The sequence below is a fragment of the Numenius arquata genome, chromosome 6 (genome assembly GCF_964106895.1).
Source record: "Numenius arquata chromosome 6, bNumArq3.hap1.1, whole genome shotgun sequence".
In the NCBI taxonomy this organism is placed as follows: domain Eukaryota; kingdom Metazoa; phylum Chordata; class Aves; order Charadriiformes; family Scolopacidae; genus Numenius; species Numenius arquata.
The window spans coordinates 22116661-22144444 of NC_133581.1; the positions used below are offsets into that span (position 1 = coordinate 22116661).

General features: G+C 37.9%; 2 protein-coding genes across 3 annotated transcripts; both read right to left on the reverse strand.

Moving 5' to 3' along the window:
• Positions 1-1223: 1223 nt before the first annotated feature.
• Positions 1224-14113, reverse strand: RNF141 (ring finger protein 141). Of its 2 annotated transcripts, none has more exons than XM_074150079.1 (6): positions 14026-14113; positions 11901-12103; positions 10304-10412; positions 9114-9295; positions 5801-5908; positions 1224-4052 (listed from the first exon to the last, which is right to left on the reverse strand). In XM_074150079.1, exons 2-6 carry the CDS (start codon positions 12083-12085, stop codon positions 3902-3904), a joined length of 735 nt encoding a protein of 244 aa, XP_074006180.1. In that variant the 5' UTR covers positions 12086-12103; positions 14026-14113; the 3' UTR covers positions 1224-3901. The 2 variants fall into 2 exon arrangements, with proteins under 2 accessions (XP_074006180.1, XP_074006181.1); XM_074150080.1 differs by lacking the exon at positions 14026-14113 and adding an exon at positions 13530-13774.
• A 2761-nt stretch (positions 14114-16874) lies between these two features.
• LYVE1 (lymphatic vessel endothelial hyaluronan receptor 1) lies at positions 16875-27244 on the reverse strand. Its single transcript, XM_074149827.1, has 6 exons — positions 27163-27244; positions 22512-22671; positions 22266-22405; positions 19481-19780; positions 18611-18689; positions 16875-17866 (listed from the first exon to the last, which is right to left on the reverse strand). Exons 1-6 carry the CDS (start codon positions 27242-27244, stop codon positions 17680-17682), a joined length of 948 nt encoding a protein of 315 aa, XP_074005928.1. The 3' UTR covers positions 16875-17679.
• Positions 27245-27784: the final 540 nt, after the last annotated feature.

Below are 27784 nucleotides of genomic sequence, written 5' to 3' on the forward strand. Positions count from 1 at the left end.
TCTGAAGAAATTACAATTAAAAAAATTCAGTTTTGAAATTACTAACTTTTAAGACACACTTTTAAGGAAGCAGAATCCTATTCACCCACTTAAAATAGGTGAGGACAAAATCATATGATAAGTTATCTTCAGGAATGGTTTAACAACAGAAAAAGAAAATAATTCCTTACTGTGATATTAGTCAAAAGATAATTACTTCCATTACAGAGCATATGTATTTAGTGGATACAAAATTAAAGGATTACTTATATGCAGTGTCAAGAATTATGGCCAGACAGATTAACATACAGCTCCTGCTTATATTGAGCACCTTTAAGGCTCCCTGAGGAGGCTACTGTTTCAGGATTCAGCCAGACACAAGGCACAAAGAACCATAGCTAAGCTGTTCCTTCTGAAAATAACGCACGTGGCACACACAGCTACACAGGGATGGCATCTAACAGTTCTGCTCAGACCTATAGCACAGAGATCTCACCGGCTGCCTTGTGTTTCCAGAACTGGAATGAGTATGGATTAGATAACCTTTATAATTACATACAGAATTCTCAGTTAAATGCCATTTCCCACTAAAAAAAGGAGCATGCACATGACATTAATACCGTGTCTAAACTAAGTTGAAACTTAGTACACCTACCTCCTGGTGTGTCTGTCAACTGGCAAGTTTTCCAATTTTAAATTTCCTGATCTGTTACTGAATTCCTTTCCCATTTCTCACTTGGTTTCAAAAGATCCAAACAGATAAACTAAGTAACTAGAGAGGGGAAACAGTTACATTAATTATATACTTCAATTCTTATTAAAAAACAAGAGAAATCTGAGAAAAATACCCCAAACCTTAGTATTTTAAAGCTTTAAAATACTATCCAGAAACACGATGGAATAACTTGGGGAAAAAGTAAATCACACTTCTGAAAAAAAAATAATAATAAATATTCCTTTCCCCAAAGAAACCTTCTCCTCAATACTGTCCTTTTGAGTTGTTTGCCTAATTTTTCCCATCACTGCAAAATGTTCCAATTTGTTTTGGCAAAAGAAAAACAGCAGAATCAGAGTGAGTCTTTTTTTGCAGAACAGTGTTTAAGCCACCTTGCTAATACCACACTTCAAAGTTTAAGAGACACGGCACACTTTGAACCACACCACCTCTACAATGGAATTGTATTTCGATTAAAATTCAGTTTCAGACTTCTGTGGTATTAAAGCCAAGAGATTCCTTAAGCTTAAAAGAACTTTGACGTTCCTTCCAAAGTAACTTTATTGCACAATTCATACACAAAGTTTAATATACTGGAATGTCCTTAGCTATTAATACAATCTATAAAGTTTAAATTACAATGTCACATTAAACCTGTGAGAAATCTTCACTTAACGCAAGAATATTTAGTTTGTTTTAATGCCCCTCACCGACAGCTATTCGTAGTAATTCACATTTTCAAGGTCTAGCTTCTGGAGCCCATTGCCGTGTCCCTGCCAGCGCGATTCCTTTTCCAATATTGTTTGCTAAATGTAGCACTTCAGACTAGGTAATACCAACCAGTACCAAGTTACTAGTTTTTTAGTGTTAATGTACCTATTATCCAATATAACATACAGTACATATATTTTACAAGGCACACATTACAGTACCTACATCACAGCAGTGTGAATTACAGCAACTTAATTAAAAAAAAAAACCTGTACAGAATATAAAGTTTACTTTTTCACTATTTAAACGATTTTTGCATTAGTTTATATTGTAATTGCAAGCATCACTATGCTGCAATTAGCAACCTGTTTGCATCATTACAAAATTACATTTTAAGAAGTTCATGTAAGTGCTCAGCAGGAAGTCAACTTATAAAATCTCAGTTCAGAAGTATAATTCTTGAAATACTTGAAAAATAAAGTGAGCTTGAAGCTTTAATTTAGATGCTCTTTCTGTTCCAGTGATATAAAAAGTTTAAAAAATTCAAAGGTTATTTTAAAGTTTTGAACGTGGACTAATGCAAGCTCAAAAAGCAAACAGAAACCAAACTGGTGTGTAATTAGGAATATTTGCAAATGTTTTAGTGGGAAGTCCCTTATCATTAACAATTTTCAGCCCAAATAATAACTGCCTTTATGCAACTAAAAAGTCTATATATTTTCTGAAGAGTATCTCATTGATATCAAAGGGTTAACAAAGGGGAAAAAAATTAGTTCTAAGCTATATACATTCATAAATGGATTTTTCAATAGTTAAATACAGATTTACACACTAGGCCATACTGGCTTTTAGATACATACCAGCAGAGTAAGTTGCTTATCTGTCTCAATGTCTATGATAAATTTGACAACTGTGCCATAAGTCAAGCTCAAATGGGTGCCATATGCTATGCACGTTCCTTAATGAACAGGAATATAATAGAGAAATTCCCAAGATCTGGTCCCCAATGTAATTATTTTGTAGAATAAATAACCCAAATGTACATATCTACGTGTGCACACATCTTTTAGTTCAGAACCCTTCTGTGATAAAAGGCCTTAGCCTTATGGCAGCATCGAATTTTAACAAGTACAGTAATTAAAAATGCAGTCATACAGGAATCAAGATTTATGCTGATATTCCCTTGAATGCTACATTTGAGTATTTCTCACCCAATAGCCTCAAGTTAGAAGAGTAGTACTTTTTAAAATATATATTAACAAATATCTCATCCATTAATTCTCTACAATAGTTGATTTCCATAACACTATTTATGCAAAATAGGTTTAAGATGGGTTTTCTGACTAGCAATTTATTTTAGACTGTCTAAACTCAGTTTTTTAAAGATTTTACTCTGCTAGACACAAAAATACAGTTGCATTCCAGTTGTGATATCCCATTTCCCAAGTTGTCACATGCACATCTCACTGCAAGCAACATTATTATTAATGTAAAAGTTTCTCTGCTACATAAAAGCATATTGCACTTGTAGATATAAAGCACAGCAGCCTTACTTAGATTATCACCTTATAGCTCTTAATATACCTTATACCTCTGACATCATCACTTCAAAAACTCAAGAGAAGCAGGTAAAACCACAGCATCAGACTAAACTACACCATAACTGCTAATTCAAATAAAATAATTCTCTTCAGATGTGCCTAATGTTTAAAAATTATTTTGGCTGTTCTTGATCAAAAAACTATAAAGAAACTGATTTACTTTTTTTAAGGTTGTGTATAAAACTGTTTAATGTTTCCAAGCTGGTAAGACTATGCTAAACACCATATTTTAAAAAATATTCTAAGAGATCAGATTATTAGAAGAATAAAGGGAAGTGCACAAGGACAGTTACAAAGCTGCCTATGCTCTCCAAAACAGATTTAAAATAATTAATACTAAAACTCCTAATGGATCAGATTGAAATCAGTATCTGTAAACACTAAAAGCAGCAATAACTGGCTACTGAAGAACAGGCAGTAGGACATCTTCAAGTTTCAGCAGTAAAGTTTCAAACTAATAATCACTAGTGCTAACTCATCTTTATTCACATTGTCATGAAACTACAAGGGACTGCTTTTAAAGGCAAGAACTGTGAGGTCAAGCCACCTGACATGGTTCATCTTCTGTAGCAGTGCATTGTGATGCTCCAACAGCAGTTAGCAGTTGTAGCTGTGCTGTTATAAATTGCTTCATTGAGTAGTTGAACTGCTAATTAATAGCAAAAATTGCTGTTAAAATGAACTTTGTTAATGATCAGAGTTTACTGAAAGTACAGATTAATAATTAGGACTGCACACACATACACTGTCTCATATACCCCGTGTTTTATAAGAGCAGCCAAGAAGAGAAGTAAAAGACAGACCGTGGATGAACGACAACGAGAGGTAAAAAAACAGATGTCCGTGAAAACGAAAGCTTCAAGTGCTTCTGCTATTATCAGCTTGTTGGCCACTGTCAGGGTCTGTGAGGCTGGCCCACCTCATCTACCATGTTAAGTATATAAGTAGCAACATCATCTTCTGTAGGTGCATCTGAGACCACCCAGGAATCACTTGCCCCAGTCACCTGCCGCCGGCAGACAGGACAGCTTCTGTGACGATCGCTCCTGTTAGGAAGCCAGAGAAATGGGTATTTTTCATTGATGGTCTCTTCCTGGCCAAAAAAAAAGCCAAAAGACGCCCCAAACAACAAAAGAAAAAATCCAATAAACAACCCAGTGAGAACTTCAAGAATGATCAGGTTAACTGCATTAGACCACCAATATATTTTTTTTGTTTGTTTAAAAACTTTTTCTTTGTGAGGAAGATTGGCCAACAATTCTGAATGTAGCTCCATTCTTTGAGTGATGAATTTGGCATCACATTCCTTATAATCAAGTTTGCTAGGTGCTCAGAATGCACCTAGCTACCTGTCCAGAAAGCTGAAATGGAAATCCATGGTCTAAATGAATTCTTCCTATCTTTAGATATTCATCTGAGATACTTCAGAAACCAGTCCCCATAAGTTTCCTGTATACGGAGAAAAAGGAACCCTTTTCCTGGGTCACACAGCCCACTGAAGTTTAGAATTGGTCCCTCAGGGTCCCATCCCCCTCCACCGACTAACCTCAGGGGTCCCAAACAATTATGCTTTGAGCTGGGAACCTCTGTTTTACACCTAGGTTAAGAAAAGATGAACCTTAAAAAATGAATACCAAAAAAAGAATGGTATTACTGGAACTTATTTAAAAGTTCAGCTGATTCATTAGCCAAAGCAGAATATAATCCGCTCTCCACCACAGTCACTAAATTGAGCCCTGTATTGCTGACAGATGTTAAAGTATTATCCCTGAAAAGAGAGATGACTATATATACATATCAATATATATATACACTCTGGGATCCAGCGATTTTTAGTAGGTTTTTTCCTTGTGGGAACGTGGTCTTGTAAGAGTAACCTCCTTGATAAGCCTTTAAAAAAGTCACAAAACAAATTCTTAAGCACAAATTATGTGACTTAAATGTACAATCATTTGCCTTAACTGGTCAAAAGAAGCCTTTAACTGAGAATATTTGTATCACCTAACACTAGACGGACAGAACACCTGCCCAATCCTTGTAGGTCTTCTGCATGGTCAGAGACTACACTCCTCCACAAAGCAATTTTTCTCTCTCAGTTTTCCAGCAAATGGTGTATCAGACAGATACGGAACCTGAAAAGCTGTTCAGTTTGCTATGAAGCTGAACATATATTGTAAGATACATGTTATACATAAATTTGAAGGTGTTGCTATTGAGAAGAAATCTTTTCCTGGAGAAGTCTGATATATTTAAATTAGTGAACTGTATGCTATTTATTTCAAGTGAAAGCATAATATATGGAAAAAAAATCCCTCTGATAGTTATTTCCCAAATAAGTGATAAGACAGTCCAACTTGCCTTCATATTCGCATAGTCTTAAAAACTATTGACGTTTTCCTTAAAAAGCTTTAGTGTGATTTTGTGAAACATAACATGCCAGCATCAACATATGCCGTCTTCTCTAGTTTTGAGCAAGAATAGAATAGAGATATGAAATTACAAAACAAATGCTGAAAAGCACTTCCGCATCTCTTTTTCCAAGATTAAATTCTTCATAAGATGTTTACAAATTCTGAAATCCTTCTTTCCTTCTGCTGCAGTCTGATTTTACTCAAGCTTGTTATGTATCGTATATACATTAGCTATCTTTAGACATTAAATTACATGGGAACTAAGGAATCTGTCAGACCAATTGGAAACATGTCAGATAACCAGTACATAATAATAATAATGAATATGAATATAATAATGAATATAATGCAAAAAATAATGAATATTCTTTAATATGTATTACCATTTATCAATGCATTTCTGGCAGAAACTGTGAGCACACGGCAAGATTAAATCAGCACGCCCATCCATGCAGATGCAACATTCCTCTTCATCCGTCAACTGTTTAACCCTGTGGAAGAGAAAACAGTATTTTCTCCCAGATAACTAATAACTTTTATATTTATGCCCTAATAACCGCACTAGTTACTACATTTTTCGTGATAATTACTGATGGACAGAAATGAACACCTGTGCTTTTCTGCAAGGAATGTGTGATTTTGTGAATGGACTAGTTGCATCACCTCAGCCTCTGTCAGCAGACATATACTCAAGCCATCAACAAACAGCAGTAAATGAACTAAACTAAGTTAGAATATGCATTTATTTTTGTGTCATTGTGCTTCTGATGTTGCAAAGGCTTACGCAAACCCTTTGCCATATTAATGTGGAAGTGTAAGAAGTTGCAACTGTTATATATCACACGACTGGGCAAAAGAACAGAAACACTGTTTACATTAAAGACAGGAGAAGAATCTGCCTTCTTTTCACAGAGTGTCAGGCTGAACTATTTCATAATGAACTTTGTCAAACTTCTGTGTACTGGCTTATATCCTAGATAAAAACATACACGTTGAGAGGATCTCTACTAGAACGCATGTTCAGTAATTTCACATGACATCAAAACGCCAAGAGCTAAACTGCCCATTAGATTGAAAAGGCTGGTTTTAGCTTGCAATACACTTCATGTGATCGTTCCTACAAATTAGGACTCTCTCCCAAATTGACTGCTACCACAGCTCTTCCACTTAAGTTTTAGGTGTTCTTGTTGAAGAAAAAAGAAAAAAAAAAACAACCACTTTAAAAAAATGAAAATGCCTTTCCTGGGGAGTGATCTAATTATCTGTCTTCATTTTTTTCCCCAAAAATATATATCTGTATCTAAAGTTCCTAACAATAGTATCTGTGACATATATATAGATATTGCACACTTGACTTCTCAAGTGTGAAAAGGTGCAGAGACTCCTCAGCTTTCACTCTTTCACTGCTGTAACCAGACATGTAAAGTTCCCTAATTTTACAGTCATGGCTCACTTCCAAGACAGACAAGTAAGTGTCCTGAAATTTTCAGGTTTTCCAGAAGTCCTGATTTGGGAATCCCTTCTGTGATTTAGGGCACAGAGGTCGTGTTCTAGAAAGAATGGTGTTTCACGAGAGACAGTCCACCTTAAAGACTATTGACTAGACTGCTTTTGCTCAGGTATCTCAGGAGCTTGTCAAACACAGAATAATTTTTTAACTGTACAGATTAGCCAGCTAATGAACAGCAATTAACATGCTGGTTTTTTATTCTTCAGTAGGTCCTTGGGGTTCCCTTTTTAATTTGCTTTTTGAGAAATTACTTTAGAATGCTAGGAGATTTTTTTGGTAGAATTACAGATGGTGATTTGCATACAGTGAGGACAACAGTTTCCAAAAGACCTCTTTTGATTAGCTCACGATGTTCTTTGGATTTGGTCCCTTTTATTTCCCTTCCCCATGCAACTCTGAGTACTAACCTTTGATAACACTTGAATGTTTGAGATTTGCTGGTGTATATATAATCAACTATACTTAAAACAGATGCTCTATTTGTAAAGTTTCTGGAACCCAAGATTTAGCCATAGGACTAAAGTGGTAAAATACAAGTGACAAACTAAGGAAATGCTCGTCTCTTCATTATCAGAAAGCATAAAACACTTAGGGATAGTTTGGAATGCTCCAAATAGAAAGTAGATATTCTGGAGAAATGGGGTATTATTCTAGTGGAAGAAGTTAAGGTAATAAGAAGAATGAAACAGTTAATATTTGCTATTTTGGGACAGTGACAGCTAACTCTTGCAGAGCTGAAAATGTCTAAAGGTGAGAATAATTTAGGCAAATGGGAGGATATCACAGAAAAACAAGCAGAAGATTTCCTCGGTGTAAAATACTTGAAGGTGCTTCAGTCTGTAATTTCCTTAGTGACTTGAAAAACTTGGATAAGATACAAGCTTACTAAATTCCAGCATATCACCAGCATATTAGAAAAGTATACTCCTTTTTTGTTACTTGTCATGAATGCTACCTCAAGCAATGAAACTTACAAACATGAAGGACACTCATCACCTGCATCTCAAAGTATGAAATCTGAGACTCACATAGGAAACTTCATGACTACTCATTGACTTTAGCAATATATGGAGTTGTTTTGCATAGGCACCTGGGTTTTTTGTTTTGTTTTGTTTGAAGTAAGGGCCTTTTCCAGCTATACGTGTACTCTAGCATAAACCTATCTTTGAGAAAGAGCAGGAAAATATGCTTTCCCAAACATGTCCACAATTCTAGCATTTTAATAACTCAGAACAGCCAATCATTTAAGATTTAGTCCCAAACAAGAGAAATAGGAAATTAAATGAAATGGACACATTCTGCAATTCACTGACCTAGAAAAAAGACTGGGCTCTACCTGTAGAATGACAACACAGCTGACCCCTTTCTCATTCTAACAGCTGGTCTGTGACATTCTAAAGACAATTAACTAGCTCAGCAACTTGTTTTGTTAAAAAACCCTGGCTATCAGCTCTCCCCGGGTAGATCTAGAGAACTACACTACTTACTACTTTTTCCTGTAAAACCTACCTCTACCTCACTTAAAACTGAGTTGGAACTCTGAACTAATTTAGAAAGTTAAAAGTGAAGAATTAGTTGTAGCAACATTTCCACATGGGGAAAGAGTGACAAGCTTCTTGCCGTTATGTTCAGTTTGAACTGAAGTTATTGCAGGTGTTGACCTCAGTATTTTGCTTTTCCTCTAGTTAACAAAGCAGGATGTCAACATGTGTGAGACAGTTCACATTTTTCCAGTCTTACAAGTTAAATTATTACTGTAATTGATGAGTTTCTAGTGGTACCAGATGGGAACCTTCACATGCCAAAATTTAAAGAGGAAGAGAAAGTTTAAGTGGAACAATAACAAAATCTGTTTAAACAAACACTGTCAAAACCCCTAGATTTGTAGCTGCAGCTGATGCAATTTCCTCCTGTTTCCTTATTCAAGAGATTCAAATATACCATGTTTATATTATAACTGATCATTAAAACGATTGTTCTGAAGCACAACAGAATTTCACCCAAGTACACCACAGTTCTCTTGGTACAAGAGAAGATGTGCTATTCATGTTTGTGATGATATAAAGTCTGCATCTGCCAAGAGCATGTAGTTTTGATCATTAGGTGTTTGTAGTTCAGGTTTTACACACAACTTCCAAAATATTTATGTTGTAACTGCGGTCAGAAGCTAGAGTATACCAAAATACCTTCCCATCCACAAGCTGGCCTGACAAGATGACACAGACATCAAACTCTCATCAGCTTCTTCAGAAGTACCACTCTGTGCAAGAACTCCTGCTGCTTGACTGGTGATGTCTTTATAAAGTTGAATGAACTGATACAAGTTCAAGATTCTGGAAGCTTCCACGATGCCACTTGTTTTATTTATCTTAAGATATAAGAATTGTGTACAATTACATATCAGATTTTTACTTGACATTGCTCAAAATTCTTTTAATGCACTGCAATTCTCAAGGCACTAGCCACCTTCCCAAGTGGGAACAACATCACTATGTTAGCAAATTGCAGTCTGCTTCAATAAGAGTTACGACTTGCAAACACAGCTATTTCATCATGAGGAATACCACAGATAGGACTACATTTTTAGGGCAAGCAATTACCATCACTACTCAAATGGATTAAGTTGTGAGTAGTGACCCAACGCCTAAAAAATTGGCCTAAACTTAGAAAAAGAAAGAATAATCCATCATTTCACATTTGAACTTAAAACAGCCTATAATGATGACTGTCTTCATGAAAACTCAGATCAAACAGAAAGTTAGAAACTTAGTTTCAAACAAAGTTTGAGAACTGGCTTGATTGAAACTTCATGGTAAGATTACTCAGTGGATTCAGGACCATTTAAGGGTGTTACTTGATATGAGACAGAGGGGAAAAATCTCATCAGAAAGAGCAAACTTAGCAAGTTTTGTCATGGTCTTCAAACTACATTAATATTTAACTTTTAGATAGGTTTTCTAAGGAATCAGAACATATACAATTACACTAGCTCAACTAATAATGCTTGGAAGTACTGACTGACTTCTACTACTATCAAGCTATATAGTTCCCAGTTTGTTGTACTATTTGATTACCATAACTTGACCTCGGAGTCATCTGAACTCATAACTAATGGGCTGTAAGTGCTCCATTGGAAGATATCATTCCTTTTAACAAAAACATTTTCATAACTAAGTTTATCTGCCTTTCCAGAAACTTAGAATTTAATTTATCTCAAATAGTATCCTTGAATACATCATCTGTATCAAAATATATACTCAAATTACATACTCAAAATACATTTAAAAGTGGATTTTAAAAAAGTATTTTAAAAGTGACAATCCTCAAATATCTGTACACAAAACCCCCACCAAGTCAAAATTTTCAACAGTCTTACTTTAGTACATATTATCCGAACGACCACCTTCCAGAAAGCTGAAGAATCAGAACCAGGCTGCACTTCAAATAACAGATGTTTGTCTTGTCCAGAAGCCAATTTTGCTGTACTGAAATAAAGACACATCAGTTTTACATCACGTGCTAGACATGCAAAGATCAGCAACCTCTGCTACTGCGGTATTATTTATTGTTCACCTATGTGCTCTTTATCCTTAAAGAGATTTTATCAATACTGCCCAGATACATGAAATTAAACAGTAATGAACTTAGCATGTCATTAAATACAAAATACAGTCCATTTCACTTTAAATTGCACAGTAAATTTCAGAAAATGATGTGCAAGTCTTTTGATCCAGCATTGGCAAGCAAGTGTCCTTTACAGGCATTTTAATTTATATATACTTTCACTGTTTATTACAGTAATCATACAATCTTGTACTCCAATCTAAAAAGTTAATTTCCTTACCATGTATGTAAAAAAAAAAAAAGCATGAAAGTACTAACACATGCAGATGAGGTGTATTTTTGTTAGTATATATTAATAATGAAGCAGTCAGGTGAAAGCTTCAGGTGACTGTGAGATATTTGGCTTTTTGTATTATTTTTTTATATTTTTTTTTTTAATGGAACATTGACACAAAGGTCTACATTTGAGCTGAAGTAAACACTGTAAAGAAATAAAAAAAACACCCTTGAATAACAATGATATTTTGGAGCTAATTATACTGAGATATGCCTAGATTCTCAGGCAAAACATAAAGTAGTGTTCTTCAAAATCTATTTACGTGTCTACCCAGAAGACAGCTATCTGTTCTTGAAGGTCACTCGTAGAAGTATGACACTGTACATGACCATTTCTAAACTGAATACAAATTCACGTTATAGTTAAGCGGCAAACACTACCAAAAGCCACATACTACAAAGTCCACACTTCAGCGCGTTTCCACTTCGTATCATAACACAAACATTGAGTAAAAATGACAACTCTGCTTTTTTGTTCATTTTTTTTTTTTTAATGTCTATGCATCAGTCTAACAAAAGGCAGGCTATGAAAAACCTTACTTATGCAGCCTTTCGTTTGGGATTATCTTGGTCACTAATTTCAGACAGTAAGGCACGTCTCATTGCTAATGAGGAACAGCATTGCACGTCCACAGAGGTGGAAGAGATGGTCACAAACAGTTCTGTCTCAGGTACTACCTCCCTAAGTGTAGCTGTACTGTCTTTACAGGGCTCATATTGCTACCTCCTACCAAAAGTGATGGGCAGAGAAGCAGCAGCATTGCATCTGTTGGTTGACGGAGGAGGGAAGAGTAAGCGAGACAGGTAACACTAACAAAAATATACTGCTAAACGTCTACCTTCTAAGAGAGAAGCAACACTTGCTAGAAGAAGAGTATTGGAGAAAAGTGAATTTAAGGAGGAGAAATGGCTTTGGTTTTGAAGTGTAATTACAACCATTATAGAAATTTTAAGAACTGAAGGAAACATTTCAAAATCAGATGGCCAGTTCTGGCTTAGCCAGCACAGGACAATATATTGCATACAAGGTCTCTGTAAAACATAAAAAATGAAGGAAACAAAGTAAGGCTTACACATCATTAAGTTCAGCTACTCTTCCCAGAAATTCTTCATACGTTAGGAAACCACTTTCTTGAACCAAAGAGGCATGCTTTGCTACTTTTTCTGGCAACTTGTTAATTACAGTTTGTGTGTGGTTTGAAATTTGTTGACCCATGGTGAAGTTCTTCACCTCAGTTCCGTAGAAAGAAGTTCTCATTCACTTGTAGAGTCTCTGCTAAAAATATTTTAGAGAGTTACATTTGTGTGTTTTATGAATGGCTACTCCCACATTTTTTTTTTTAGTGTAAGAGTTTAGCTGCACACTAACCAATCTAATTATTCTACAGTAACAACTTGAACAGTCAAATCAGAAACAAAGCAGAACACTTAGGAGAGACTGGAATGTGGCATTAACAACTTATGAAAAATATATTATTTTGCTTACAGCAATATTAAATAGAGATAATTTTTCAGGCAGATTTTTCAGGAACTCCAACACATATAAATACATCCAATGGAATGAAAAAGAAAATCTTAAGATGACAATGGTAATTTATGACAATCTTTGTTCTTCCTAAAAATTTGTGCATGTGAAAGTCAGAACATAGACAAATAAGCATATCAATGTATGTCTATACACAGACATTACATTAGGAATTAGCTTTCCTACATCATACTGACATTAGCAGATCAAAAGAACTCCCACAGCATTCTTAAACGGGTAAGCCAAGGAATTCATGTCAGTATAAACCAATTTAGAAATCCCCCTATCTGCACAAAACACTCAACTTTAGGATGTGTTACAGAATCTCTCCAACTTATTCTGCATTTCCTTTGCACTCGTATCTTTTTCCCCAAACGTCTGTACAAGGATCTTTGAGTCTTTATCCATTTCCTCCCCTTAGGCCCTTTCATTTAACATTCCCCCAAAATTTCTCGTTGCTTGTCTTGAAAGAGCAGAGGGATGCAGATTAGTTCTGTCTGTACAGAGTTTGTCACTTGTAATGCAAACCAGTAGTCTCACACCTTTTTAAGACTTCTGCAGATAGAGGTCTGCAATGGCAAACTAACTGCAGAATATCAATCCTAACTTAAAACACATAATAACCTGAATCTAGGTTCACTACAAACACCTTATAAGAGACACTACAGAAAAACAGAACCTCATCCTGCATGTACGTTTAGCTGCATTTGGGCATAAAACTGCCCAGAACATGGTCTACAGCTGTCAAGATCTTGCCATGGTGTAAGAAAAACACAGCACACAAAGTGAGTTCATATCAGAGCATTCTACAAACTATTCCGGTGTTTCACACAAGAGAATAAAACTCCAATTTAATGTTTGACTTTTGACCAATTTCTATTCTCACACAGCCGTGTTCCCACTCAAGTAACTTCTCTCCTTCCAAATTAGCCTCCAATCAACTCCTCTTCTGCTATCTAGGCCTCGCATGTGGTGAGCACACACCCAAAAGATACACTTGAACCACAAACTCTCCACAGCATAACCTTTCCCCCTTCAAATACCGCTCATCCCGTAACTTCCAGTGTCGGTGCGTTCCCTCTAGCTGAAACACAGCCTCCCTGTGGGAGCAGGTGCCTCAGAGTGTGTGACCCTACTGAACGGGTAACGTAAGATCGTAAGTTTGGACAAAAACAACCCTGCGACGATGTCTGCCGAGCTGCTTCCTCTCCTATGTTCTTCACGCTCGGCAGGACGCGGACAGGGCGGCTGTACCACCAGCCTTTTCCCCTCCCAGCCTCTCCAGAACGAGCCGAGGGGCAGCTCCCAAGGGCCGGGACACCGCAGCTGCCTTCACTCGACCGTTTAACCGTCCTCAAAGGCCGGGCTCGAGACAGGCCGCGCGCACAAACCCGCCTGCGTCACGCCCGTCCCGCCCGGCGCGGCGGGAAGGGGCGGGGCGCGGTCAGCCGCCCCTCGCCGTTCGCCGTTCCCGCGAGTAACCGCCGCTCGACCCTTCCCGCCCCGACGGAGGTGGCTCAGGGCAGGGGCCGGTTGGGCTTCCCTCGGGGCGCCCGGGCTTTCCTCAGGGCGTCCGGGCCGGGCCTTGCGCTCCCCCCCAAGCCGCCGTGACCGCGGGTGGCGCGGCAGCACCCGAGGGGCCGCGGACGGAAGGGCCCCGCCAGCGACCTCACCCCAGCGCCCCGACATCCTGCTCGCCGCCGCCACCCGACGGGGACCGGAGCCAGGCCGCGCCCCGGCAGTACCGCCCGGCAGCGGCGCAGGCGCAGAGGCAGCGGCTCGCGGCGCGGCTCAGTGACGCCAGCGCGCGGCTCGCGCTGTTGCCAGGAGACGGCGGACGCCGGGCGCCGGCCGCAGCAGCGGGGATCGGGCGGGCCGGGGGCGGGCAGGCGGCACCGCCGGGACGGCTGCCGGGCTCCCTCCTTGCCCGCGGCGATACACGGGCCGGCCCCCGTCCCCGCCGGTAGCGATTCGGGCTGGAAGAGCGTTGCAGACCGGGGAGTCGAGCGGAGCAGGCCCCGCCCGGACATCCTTTCTGTTCTGCGGCAGGAACGGCGTACAGAGCTGTTTAAGGAAAATCCTGTTATAGCATGAATGACCAAATCGGGGTAACTTTTCGGCAGACGAGCCTTGCTGCACCCTCGTTAGATGCCCACTCAGTGCTGCGCAGCGCAGGGTTCCCACCATCTGAAGGGACATAAGGCTCCCTGTACTACTCTCTCTTTTCTGTTAGCTCCAATAAATAGCAATTTAAGTGATACTGAACGGAGCCTGAGTGCCTGCCTTGGTGGGATCATCACAGGCCATCACACCCTCCATCCTGCCATGACAGCCGGGGCGGGGGGAAGAGAGTCCCTGGTCTGGTCTGCCTGGAGGATGTGGGAGCTGGATGCGTGCGGCAGAGGCCGATGCTCACTGATCTTTTTACAAAAAAACCCCAACACTCATAAACAAGCCATTTAGGAACAGAAATCGTGGAACATCCTCTAGGTCATCCACATCCTGATGCTTCAAGGTTTAATTCTAGAGGGTGGTTTTGGTTGGGTTTTTTTTGTTTGTTTTTTTTTTTTTTTTTTTAATAATTTAAAGAGGAGAAAAGGAGTAGTACTTCCCCTTCCTGCCCACTTCTGTTCACACATAGACACACGTACTTCCCATGATAAAGGCACCCCTGTATTCCAGACAGGGATTGGGCTGGACTGGGAACCTTGCTCTATTTCCTGCAGGCCAACCACCCCTTTTGCCTAAGGTCAGCAAACATCTGTAGCCTCAGTGTGGGAATCCGAGTGGTGTTACTGTCAAATGACTAATGCAAACCGTGATCTCCTGCGAGGCGGAATGAATTATTGTCCAAGATACTTGAGCATAATGCAATTTCTGAGACATCAAGGAACTTCATGGCTGTTGAGAGTGTCTTGTAAGAAGAAGCACGACACTTGAGAAAAGCCAGAAACATAATGAAGAATTTCTCTTAAGTTTCTGCCGCTAGCAGTTAAGTGTTTGGGTTTTTGACACTTTCTGTCTAGAACTTAAATAAATGTTTCCTGTTTGCTTTGTAGTGGTACATCCCTTGCAATTCTATTAAACAATGAGCAAGAACGTTTTGTACTTTCTAATTCAAATGTGACTGAGTAGTACTCATTATATACAGGCACTATCAAATACAGTACTTGTTGATTAGTACTTATAGCTAGCTTTCATTACATACAGAACAGTGTAACAAGTTCCTTTTAGCCTTTGTAGTGTTGGCATAAATTGTGTGGTGGAAAGGAGGGGCAGATCAAACTATGTACATTGGCCAGGTATCAGTGTGAAGGTGAAAATGATCTGAGTTTTTAAGATACATCATAAACCAAGAAATAGATAGGGTAAGGCAATATCTTATTATATCAGCTAGTATAGATTTTTTAGAAAGTAAACACTTCAGGGAGAAAAAAGTCCTTATTTATGTCTAAAACAGAAGCAAAAAGCTTCCAAGTGGAGTGGAACTAGAGAACAATTTTCCAAAGTTCTTTAGGTGTGAATGAGAATCTGAGAGAAAAGGAAGTTGATACCCGTGAAATAAAGGTAATATTGGTAGGAGAGTAAGAGAAGATAGATAATTATCTCTTGGTGGTGGGGAAAAGAATAGACAAACAGGTAATTTCTTATAAAACATGGAAAAGAGAGGCGGAAGGGAAATCATGTCACAAAAAAGTCCAAAATTACCTGGAATCCACTAGCGTTGCCTGTGTCCTTAAGCCTGTTTGCTGTTCTGACATCATCATCACCAAGTGTTGGCTGTGGCCTTTCCTGATGACCTTATTTCTGCTGTCTACTCTCACTGCTCACATGGCACAGTGCTTTCATTCAGGTTGCCAGGAGAGATACATGGCATTACTGCAGTATTTGGCAAAGAGAGGAATCACTTAACTGAGTGGGAAGGCTGTATCTAGTGCTTTCCTCTGTTCCTCATTTTTCTGCTGAAATTCTGTTGATGGACATCTGAAATTAGTGGTTTTTAGAGCTGTATTGAATCACAGTCTTTCTTCAATGGTATGGCTTTAATGGCAGTGGTGGACTGCATATCAACACAGTCCAGACTCTTGGTGCCATTAATTATTTTTGAGTTCTGAGCTATCAAAAAAAAAAAAAAAAAGACAGAGAGAGAAAACAAAACCTCACTATCTAGTGGAATATATAACCACTGGGCAATTTTTAAATTTCTGTGAATTAAAAATATGAAAGCTCATAACCCAGTATCCTACACTATAAAAAACACAATATAGGTGAGCAGTTCTGTTGTTATTTTATTTAAGACTATGTTTTTTAAGATGCTTGATCTAAAAAGAAACTTCCTTTGCCATAATAATCTCATGCACATATAAAAATAAGTTATCCAAACCATTTATTCAAGAAAATATTTGATAATTTGCTAGTGTTGTTCTTTTCTAACAACTAATTACTTCTGTAACATTAAGGTTATCTGAGCTCTTTTTACTGTGAGACAGTTTTCATGAGAATAAATTGTCCAGACAAACATATCTACCACACTTTATTTTTTTATGAAGTACTGTAAATGTGCCATATCACTTGAGATCTTTATTATGAATGCCACACAAATATACACAAAAGATCTTAAATATAACTGTTGAGATACAGTTCAAGGTTGGTTTTTTTCCCCTGTCAAATGTCTGATGCAGAAGAATGATACAGGTTTTAATAAATAAAACAGTAAATTATGATATGATGAAGATATCTAAGAATATTTGTTGCTGTATATATATATATAAACATCAGCATCTTTGTACCCTTCCTGGGGTATTTGAATGACAGGGGGCTGATCCTTTAATTTTTTACTCACTTGTAAACAGACATTTCTTCTGTTTGTAAACAGATGTTTTTAAAACAGTATGCAACTACTTAATTGAAATAAACTAATCTACTTGAGGAAGAGCTATGGTATCATAAATTTATTTTAGACATTAGGTTAGGAGACATCCTCCAACCAGATTAAAAAAAAAACTTTACATTATACATTGATCTGAATTCTGTGCAAATAGTTAACACACTGCATGTCATTAATAGCATATTCCTAATTACTTCTTTATTAAAGATGAAAAATGAGCTGTAATATGGATTTTATTTATTTCAAGTAAATAAGGTATGGTGTTCTTCTGCAAGAGCATTTATAGCTAAAGATGTAATTATTAAAAAAACAAGTTTTCATATGTTAAGATAGAGAAAACCTTCATTCATGAGTATTTACAATCACCCATGTTTAAAAGCATTGCTAAGTTCTGTGTGCTTCATTTTATATTTCTATCAAAAAGGGTACATGTTTCCCCTTAAACTTCTGCTTCTAGACATTTTACTGTGGTCTCAGGCTTGGTTTTAGACTCTTCTACCTTTTTTCCATTATTCTTTGTTTCCTTCTCCGGTGTTTTGTCATTTGACTTAGCCTCTTTGAGAGCAGTAGTTTCAATCATTTCTTTTTGCTGATTCTTGTTTGAAAATTGGAAGGTTGTCTTGTACCTTTAAATAGAAAAAGGGATATTAACCAGAAACATTGACATAGTTTGGCAGTATCATTCAAGAAATAAAGTGAAAAATATCTAGAATTAACTTCCTTTGCCACATTCAAGCAAAAGTCTCACAAGAACAGTGGCATGCTGGATCATCATGCTTTTTCAAGCAGTGTGCTTTTTAAAGATTTTTTTTTTTTTAAACAGACAATATATATTCAGGATTCGTGGTACATAATGGTGAAGCTATCTGGGCTAGGATGTTAGAAATGCACACAACTTTTTGATATGATTCAATGATGCACTGTGTTGAAGATCTTTGCGCATGACAAACAAGCTCAACAGCTATTTTTTCCTGAACATAATCATAGTCCCAGAACAAAAACTTCTACCTTGAGTCTGACCTAGAAAGAAACAAGAATAAAATGGCACAAAGGGCTTATATACAAAGAGATGCACATTTCAGTGTTGCAATTTTGGCACACTTGGAAGTGTTTCACACTAGGCATGATTGACTAGTCAAAAATGGGAAATATTTGGGTTTGGTTCCTTTTCTAAAGCAGAGAATGGCAACAGCAACAACATGCTTTATCTGCATAACAACAGGGTTTAAGATTTTGTTCTTTGTGCTACACTGTTATGTCATTATCATTACATCCCTGCTCTTCAGCTATATATTTAAAATATTCACTGGTTGTACTCTAGGAATTAGCTCAGTCCAACAGAAAGAAAAAAAAAAAAAGAAAAAACTTACTTTTTGATATAGCAAACTGCTAGAGCAACTGAAATAATGAAGAAGATGAGTGCCAGAACAAGAAGTGCAGTGGGGATACCTAGAGATAAAAGTGAGGTAAGCGTAGACTTTTTGTATGTAGTTAATTCAGACTTTCTAAAGGTTCATGAGCATAAATCCAGATTCTTCTTAAAACAGCCAAGTGTAAGAGGTACATACACATCAACTCCAGAATAGGGGTATTAGGAATCTCAAAAGGCTAGTAACTCCTGCTCATTTTTTCAAGAGAGACTAAACCCGGTATTTAGGCAATCCCTGACAGATGTTTGTCTAATCTGCTCATTGGAGGGTTTTTACAACCTGCCTAGAGAACACATTTTTGTGACTAACTATCCTTAGCCTTAGAACGCTTTTCCTCATATTAAGTCTATTTCTCATTTGCTATACATTAGCATTACTTATTCACACCTCATATTTCGAGAACACGTCCATATTTGGAGAACAACAATGCTCCTTAAAGCTTTCTTGCCTTCTTTCGTTTTTAAGAGTCTGCTGAGTTTTCCATTACTCTGAGCACATGGTGTTTGCTAAGATTCTCTCAGAAATGTATCTACCCGAAATCACATTAACTAGAATGAACTTCCACCATACACATTAAAATAATATCAAAAAGTATTTAAAAAGATCTTACTTCTACTTAAAAATGATTTAAAAATCCTCTGCCTTATAAGCTTTGCTTTGCAAAACCATAACACTCCTGTTCTGCCTCCAGGTTCAGCTATATCAAAACGGATCCTGGAGTAGCAAACAGAAATAGCAGTAAACAGTTTTACCGCTAACGTCTATGTAACTAGCTCTTCTGATTAAATAGCTACCATATATGGCCTTTACCTCCAAAGACAGTGGCATCATTCTTAAAGGCAGCACGGGAAGTGTAGTTGGGAGAGTCAATTGATGAGTATTCCTCTGGCATTTTCGTAGTAGTCCCCTCTGTTGGTAATATGGTTTCAGTTATACATATTACGCGAAATTTTATATTTTTCAGGGATTGTTCTGACTCGGTCACATTGGGCACTGCTGTGATGTTCTCAGTCAAATCAGAGCCTGAGTATGCAGTTAAGTCTGTTGGTGCAGTTGATGCAGGTACTACAGTTGTCGTTGGATCTGGTTTACATGAATTAATCTGAACATCTGCAGCATGAAAGGAAATACATAAGATTTGTGTTGGATATTAGTTTTGTACTTGCTGTACACACATTTATTGAAATTGTTTCTCAGTCATTCCCTTCTGGAAATTATTATTTGTTTATTCACAAAAGCCTTACCCAAATCAGCCATGCCTATTTCAAACGTGGCTACAACCCAGATTATGCATTTTTTATCATTACTCACATAGTTAAACACATTTTTGAGCAGGTGTGGTGCTCATTTTATAATTGTATACCAATGACAAGATTCCTCCTGACAAGTCCTTAGAAAAATAATTCATATAAAAACCAATAATATGACCTTCTGAAAGAGCAGGTGACTTAACTGCAGATTGATGACTCAAAAATATTTCTATTATAGTAAGTATACGTTCAAAACATATGCATGCACTGTTGATATTTGGAACGCTACTTTGATGTCCTGGCAACAAAAGTTGCCCATAAAACTTTCAGGTAAATCAGGCACCAGTGTGCGATAAGGTGACATGGTTCTAATAGGGGCTAAAAAATAACAACCTTGAGGGACACTCAGAAATTAAGTAATTTAAATTATGTGAATGTTGTCTATATAAAAACGTGGATGCAAGTGGACTTTTATATGTAAATGGAAGAGCTGAGCTCTGAATCAGGCTCATGTGAAAATGTGAAAATTCTTCTTTTCTAGTGAAGTTCTGTATTCTGTAAAGCTATAAAAATTTCACTAAAGTAACAAGCAGATTACAACATAAATAACAAGGAAACGACGTATGTACTGTTCTCCAAATGAATCCCCATAGGAAGTCTGATGACGCAGTTACATTCACAGAATAAAAAGCTAAATGGCATGAGATTTTTACTTTTTCCACTACAGTTTTCAAGGGATTTTGGCGTTTCTTTGGCACAAAGAAAATTTGACAGAATGAGCTTCTGCCAAATATTTTGGGAAAAAAATGCCTAGAACAGGCAACAGTTTGGCAATTAAGATAAAGAAATGCAGAATCATCCACATGTTAAATATTAATGACTTTTAAGTTATTTTCTAAGCATTCAGCAGGCTTACCTATCTTCACATACTGTAACAGTATATATTTTTTTAAATTAAAACTAAAAAAAGTAAATAATTTGGAATTACTTGCTACCTCCTTAGCATTACCCAACCTACCCAACGTTTGATACAGAATGACACGTTATTTCATGCACAGAAACACCGTGTTGCATAGGAACAGAAGAAATAACAGTACCAGTAGGAGCAGCTTCTTTCAGAGCACATTCCTGAGTACTAATTCACCTACTCATTCATCAATAAAAGCTACGGACTGTAGAGAAAAACTAATTTAGCCCAATCATGTAATTTTTAACTTTATAGGTTAGGTGATAAGTCAGTTTTTAATGGTGCTTTTTCTCTTCAGTGCTTTCTTATCAGCAGACAGCTACTTTGTAAGTTGACTACTTGTATTACCTACCCTCCTTCACTAAAAAGGCCCAGGATCATGAACAAAGTCCCACTGGTGAAGGCACAGCCTTCTCCCTAACAGCTTTACCCTCAGTCTCTTTGTAAGCTCCAATGTTCACAGTCACCAGACATGGTTTTAGGTCTTTATATCTTTGCATGGGCATTTGCACATCCTTCTTTCTCCTGCTCTTTCCAACCCTTGTTCGCACATCTTTCCTAAAAAATTTCAGGATTTTGTACATAATCTCTTGCTCTTGTTATCTAAAACTCATTGTCAAGACCTAGGGATTGATTAGAAATAATTTATTGATCCTGTATATGGTCTAATTATTGGGATAGTTGTTACATAATAACCATAGATATGGGGCACTAGCAGGAACACAATGCCTCAAGTTAAATACTTATTCTTAGATAATACCACAGAAGTCATTAAGAATCAACATTCACAGAATCACAGAATCACAGAATATTTTTGGTTGGATGGGACCTTTGAGATCATTGAGTCCAACCAACAACAACAAAAAAACAAAACAAAAAAACCCCCAAACCCCCCACCAAAACCAAAAAAAAAAACCCAAAATCCCAGAACACCAAACACCAAAACCAAAGCAAAACAAACACCCACAACCACACACCACCCCACCCACAAACAGACACAAACCAACAATCTCGGGCATTCATCTAATGTGCTGAGAAGACCTAACATATCAAGGCCCAAGTTCCACTGTTGTATCTTCAGTCTGGGAACAGACAGCCAGGAATGAGAGGAAGGACAGGTCTTTTCACACATAGGATGATGCACATTTAAGGAAGTTGTCTGATTTTACTGAGAGTAGATTGGGAGTCTAGTTAATTTCATGGTCTCTCAGCTTTTTTTCCCTGCAGAGCTAAGTACAGCTTGACAACATTAAGGTTGGGGGGAAAAGGGCCAACAAATTATAAGAACTCAGTTGTTTTGATTTTTTCATGCATATATTAAAAAAATCATAAAAACCAAACCAAAACATAAAAAAATGTAGTTGTCTTGCTTACGTACCTGAGGAATTGAAGCAGTAAACCTTAAACGTTTTAGAGGCATCAGCATACCATAGCACTAGTCCAATGTTGCCTTTACCACATTTCTTGTTGGATGTTATCCGAGGAATGACAACCAATCCATCTTTCACCCATCCAAAGCTACAATAAAAAGCATCAGTCCTTTTAATATTAGATTTATCACCAGCCTCAGATGTACGTAAAGGCTTTCACTAAAGGTCATGAGACATCAACTGATGTCATATACCTGCACGTTTCAAAGCCATGATTCAAAGCCTTTTCAACTTGGTCTTTGCTTGCCAATTGTAGATTCAGTTGATTACATGCATTACTTGCTTCTGAGAAATTCACTTTCTCCTCAAGATAAATTCCTACACCTGTGATCCTGCAAGGTGGAAGAATGGAACCTGTAATTTAGACATAAATATTGAAGGTTAGTATTTGAATATTAACATTCAATCCTCATGAAGAATTTAAGATCACATTCAACTGAATTGAATATTGTTGTAAGTTTCTTGCTTGAGGATAGTAGAAAACTAATTTCTAGCAAAAAAAAGACGTACTTTAAAAATAGAACATATTTTCTTAACACAACAGTCTAGAATTTCAAGTTTTGGCTATTATTAGTCTAAATGCATATGCAGTTGGCATTTGAGTCATTATCTGGAGTCACTTTCTTACTAAAGACACTCTGATTTGTCATACTTATTCATGAAAAATGGGAAGAGAAATCAGACAGGGTTTTTTCCCCCTTTTTTTTTAAATTAGAATGATAAAACTGACAGTTGCATTGAGGCACTGATCCTGTCAGTACACCACTCTTACCAATGAGTTCCATCAAAGGTATGATACATAATTCTTCATGGAATTAATGTACCAATAAGAAAATACACCTATAAAGATTTCATCATTCGTTGTGTTCTTTATTCCTCCTAAATTTATCTTTTTTTTTATTTTTATTTTTTCTAACTCAGCATGATGGTTCCACCCCCCAGCCACTGTCAAGTGTTCAATTTACTAAGTGCTTGGTGGGCAGCAGAAAAAGAAGGGATAGGCCAAGTGAATGTCTGATGCTTTTCCCCATTCCTCTTCCATAGGCCGTTTATCCAGCATTTCTAGATAGCCACAGCTGGCACATCTGCACCAGGAAATGCATAACTTAGGTCTGATTACACCTGCTCTACTTTCTCAGCCTATGTTAAGGACATAGGACAGAATTCAGGATTTGACACAAAAAAGGAGAAAGGATATTACTCTTTTGCTTTCATATTTCACAAGAACCATATACCAGAAAGAAAGATTTTTTTTTTTGAGTTACTAACAGTAATTGCCATATTAAATGAAACATTTAATTGCAAGCATTTCATATAGCCAACAGCCATAGGTGTTACTTCCTTGCTCAATATGCTTTTCAGAGTGTGTGCTCAGCAGGTATGTACACTAATGAATACTTCATAAAAACTATGCATCAGAATACAGGCAATCCACAAACTCTCAAGGCAGGATGAAGTGATGCCTGCAGATCCACCACGTGACTTCTTAGCAACAGAGCTTGAATTGAATTTGATGAATGAAAAGGTAGAACTAGCAGCCAAGCCACGCCCATGGTGAGAAGGGGATGAAAAGATGACTGAGCTTGTGTGGAGTGCTAAAAGAAAGGCAGACTTCTCAGTCCTGCTCCCACTGGGTGTGGGGGGTTGGAAATGACGCGTCTCTGCTGTCTTTACATTTAGTTTAATTGGACTGAAATGTTTGGTAGAGCAATCACTGAATTAGGTGGATTTATCTCCGCAGCAATGGAAGATGTGGCCCCCCAGTAAGACTTCCTGATATGGAGTAGAGCCAGTCACGCGGCAGATGAGCCACTGAACACGTGAACAGTCCCCATAGCCAAACAGTGGCTGCATGCAGCCCTAACTTGAACATAAGACAAGCCCAAACATATTGCATGAAGATGCTCAGTGAGGATGTGTGTGTCAAGGATCAAGGACCTCAAGCCTAACCAAGCAGTCCCAGTGTGAAGATGATTCACGCTGTCAAATTCCTTCTTCAGCCAGCCTGTCTTCATGAATGTCCTCTTTCATGTCTTCATTTTTGCTGAAGTACTTCTGTGTCAGAGAGATCAAACACTGGAACAGGCTTCCTAGAGAGGTGGTCAGTGACCCAAGCCTGTTAGTGCTTAAGAAGCATTTGGGCAATGCCCTTAACAACATGCTTTAACTTGGTCAGCCTTGAATTGGTCAGGCAGTTGGACTAGTTGTAGGTCCCTTCCAACTGAAATAGTCTGTTCGATTCTATTCCATGTGTTCCACTGTTCAGGTTTTTTTTTGTTCCCTTTTGCTAACAGGCAACTCTCCTGATCCTCTTGAGAATCGTTTCTGGTTTCCTGAGTAACTCCCTGTCTCAGCTGCTGAGGCACATTCCACAATTCCTCTTTCTTAGTTTTCAAGATGCTATTCCTCCTCTAAAGTTTATGCCTAATTCCTTTCTCCTTTTACTATGTTTTATGCTCAGACTTCACTCTTACTTTTATTGCTTACTTAGTCAATTATTTTCCTGTCTTTAGATTTGAGCTAATACAACTTGTAAAAAATGTAATGTTGAGAATGAAAGTTCCTGAGTGACCAACTGTACAAATTTCAAATAAAGCTGAGCAGCTGATCGAATGGAATTTCCTGAAACCTTAGAAGGTTGCCTATATACTTGCAAACTGTTACAGTCTTTAGTCATTCAATTGCAGGACAAATATTTCTACATGAGAATTGCATGATAGATGCATAGCATAATACAAAAATTCAGTACCAGAAAATTAAATCTTAAGCGATAAGAAAAGTGACCATAGAACATGGACCAAAGTTGTACCTTAGATTTTGCTAAGCCTTTTAAAACAAAATGGTGAAGTAAAAGAAATGTTTTGGAAAACTTATCAGCTTCAATCTAAATTCCAGATGGTTTTACAGAGTGAGGAAGAAATCCAGAAAGAGAACAGTAGCCTTTTAAAGTCTTTTCATCACGTCTTAAATCACTCTGAACTCTGTTCTGAAGATGACTGAGTTTGTACAGGAGACAGAATAATTCTTTAGAAGCATATTATCCTTTTGGTCCACAAGCTGCACATAGGTGTACTTTAAGCTTTGCTCTATTTAGTTAACCTACTAATAATGGGATATTGTCCTCAGTATTTGGGTCTTGTGTGAAAAATATGTTTTACTGAGAAAGGTGGGAAGACTTAGACAGAAGAATCTCCCAACAAGACAAAGTTGTCCTAGGACAGGAAGAAAATTGTTCAATTTTTGTAAGCCATGGGTATTGGTTTTATTGTGCATTAGTTCTCTTCTTGCTTTTGGGGGGAAGCTGTTGTTTCTACCTCTTTGCCTTGCACCAAGCCTTCACTCTGATTTATTAGAGAGAGTTTCCTTTGGCTGATGTTGTCAGGGAGCATCAAGAACAGGGCTGTTCCACAAGGAAAGAGGAGCCAGGAGCCAAGCGTAACTGCAGCACAGGCGAGACAGTGCCCACACCGACCAGGGCGCAGTCCTACAGCACCTGAACAGGACCACAGTGGTGACAGTGGCAGGTTTCACTGGCAGCCCCGGAGAGAGCAAGAGAATGAGTCAGATGCAGGGTTCATCCAGAAAGTCTGTTTGGGAACAGCAGAAGACTCTGCTATCTATAACACATGCCTGAAGTCCATCCTGGAGACAAGGCTACCTATAACCTAAGTCCAGAGTCCATCCATGAAGCCCAGTCAGTAAGTCCTTACAGGAGGGGACAGGGCATGCTACAACACGACTCAAAGACACAGCTGGAGATCAGCCCTGAGCTTAACTGGAGCTCTTGGACCAATGAGCTGAGGGTGAGTACCTCATGAGTAGGTACCCCAGAGGAGGCTTGGAGGGGAACTAAGGGGGGGTCCTAGCAGCAGGAAGGAATAGTCTTAAGATTCAGGCTCTCCATTTCCCCAGTAAAAATTATTCAGTGGTTGGGAGTGCCAGAGGAGACTAGTGTTGTTAGGGACTCCAATCCTGTGGAATTTCAATAGGACTTGAGTTGAGCCTCTAATTGACTCAATCCAGGTTTCCTTCAGAAGCGTTTCAGTAGATAAGAAAATCAATTCTCTGCAACAATAGTGTATGTTCTTTTACATACGTAGTATAAGCATTTACTCCTTGCAAATTACAGTGAAACATCTGGAAACGTCTGATATACATGGAGTATCTGCAGATATCCCAGTAGCTACTGCAGTTAGAACAGATTGCGTCAAGTTGGTTACGGAATTTGGAGGACAAGACATTCAAATTTCACTAACGTGTAGAAGAAAGCAGTATTATATGACTCTGATTGAAAAAACAGGTTCATATAATAATGTTTGAGGGAGAAGGGTCATCTAAGAACTGTGTGATAAAGCTGATGTTAGCAATTCCCTATGTTAATTTTTGTTGCAATGTTGCAAATCAAGACAGTGTCAGGATATTGCCAAATCAGAGCAAAACACTTTGCATTAAAGATAGCATTTTAACACAGGCACACAGAACTGATTTCGTGCATGTTTTGCTCTCTGAGGATTGTAAAAAACTGTTTGCTGTGGTATTTTAAATAGTACAAAATAAAATCATGTTTCAATAGATCTGAACTTAATCATAAATGCAATGCCAAATCTTTAAAACAAGCAGCTCTGTAGCATTTAAACAGGAAATAAATTAGACTAACAATGAAAGTTCCTTTATAAGCCAGAGTAGTCTTCATTGCACTATATTCTCAAACCCCTATGGTTTCCTATGCCAGAAACATATTTACACATGCTTCCTTCCCCCTATTTTTGTTTGCAAATCTAGCTACTTTTTTTCAAGTACTTTACTATTCAACTAGGAGACTTTAAAAAGCAGAACTTTACATACCTGTTATAAGGTAACTTTGAGCCATGAATGTCATAACCCAGATGAAAAACACTGCTGAGGTAGCTCTGAAATAAGTTGCCATTGTCACGGATTTGGAAAATTAAGAAATTCAAGGTGATCTGTCTCCCGTGCTAAGAAAAGTTAAGGTATCGGATACTGTCAGACCACCTTGGAGATGACTTCTTGAAAGTAACTAGCTGTCACTGCACTGCTTCATAGAAAGAATGTCAAGGCAAATGTGTTGACTGTCCCACTCAAAAGTGAGGTCATTGACTGGAAATCCCTAATCACCTTTACATTTTCTTTCATGTGGGGCTTGCTGGAAAATTTAACCACTGCTGACTCAGAAAACACAGCTGAGGAAGGGAGATAAGACTGTTAGGCTGCTAAGTCAGTAAACACTTTGAAAGAAGTTTTTCTTTTTCTATTTTTTCCTGTTTTACTGATTAACAGCTCATTACTCATGTTATCTATTCATCTGGTAAATAAAATGAATTCTCTATTGTATCACAACAGGCCAGGCAGGATTTTTCTTTTGGAATTGGAAGTGCATCCATTCCCCACTATCCTATTTGTCTTGATGTAGTACTTTTACTTTCCTTTGCCTTAGACTTCCAATGCA

Coding starts and splice junctions, on each gene's coding strand:
- RNF141 (XM_074150079.1), bottom strand. CDS start 12,085: ATGAGAACTTCTTTCTACGGAACTGAGGTGAAGAACTTCACCATGGGT. Junction 5,909..9,113: donor GCCAGCTTGTGGATGGGAAG/GTATTTTGGTAT, acceptor TCTCTTCCACAG/GGTTAAACAGTTGACGGATG. Junction 4,053..5,800: donor CAGAAATGCATTGATAAATG/GTAATACATATT, acceptor GCTTCCTAACAG/GAGCGATCGTCACAGAAGCT.
- LYVE1 (XM_074149827.1), bottom strand. CDS start 27,244: ATGGCAACTTATTTCAGAGCTACCTCAGCAGTGTTTTTCATCTGGGTT. Junction 22,672..27,162: donor TCAAAGTTACCTTATAACAG/GTATGTAAAGTT, acceptor TCTAAATTACAG/GTTCCATTCTTCCACCTTGC. Junction 19,781..22,265: donor TTACTGCTTCAATTCCTCAG/GTACGTAAGCAA, acceptor TTCATGCTGCAG/ATGTTCAGATTAATTCATGT.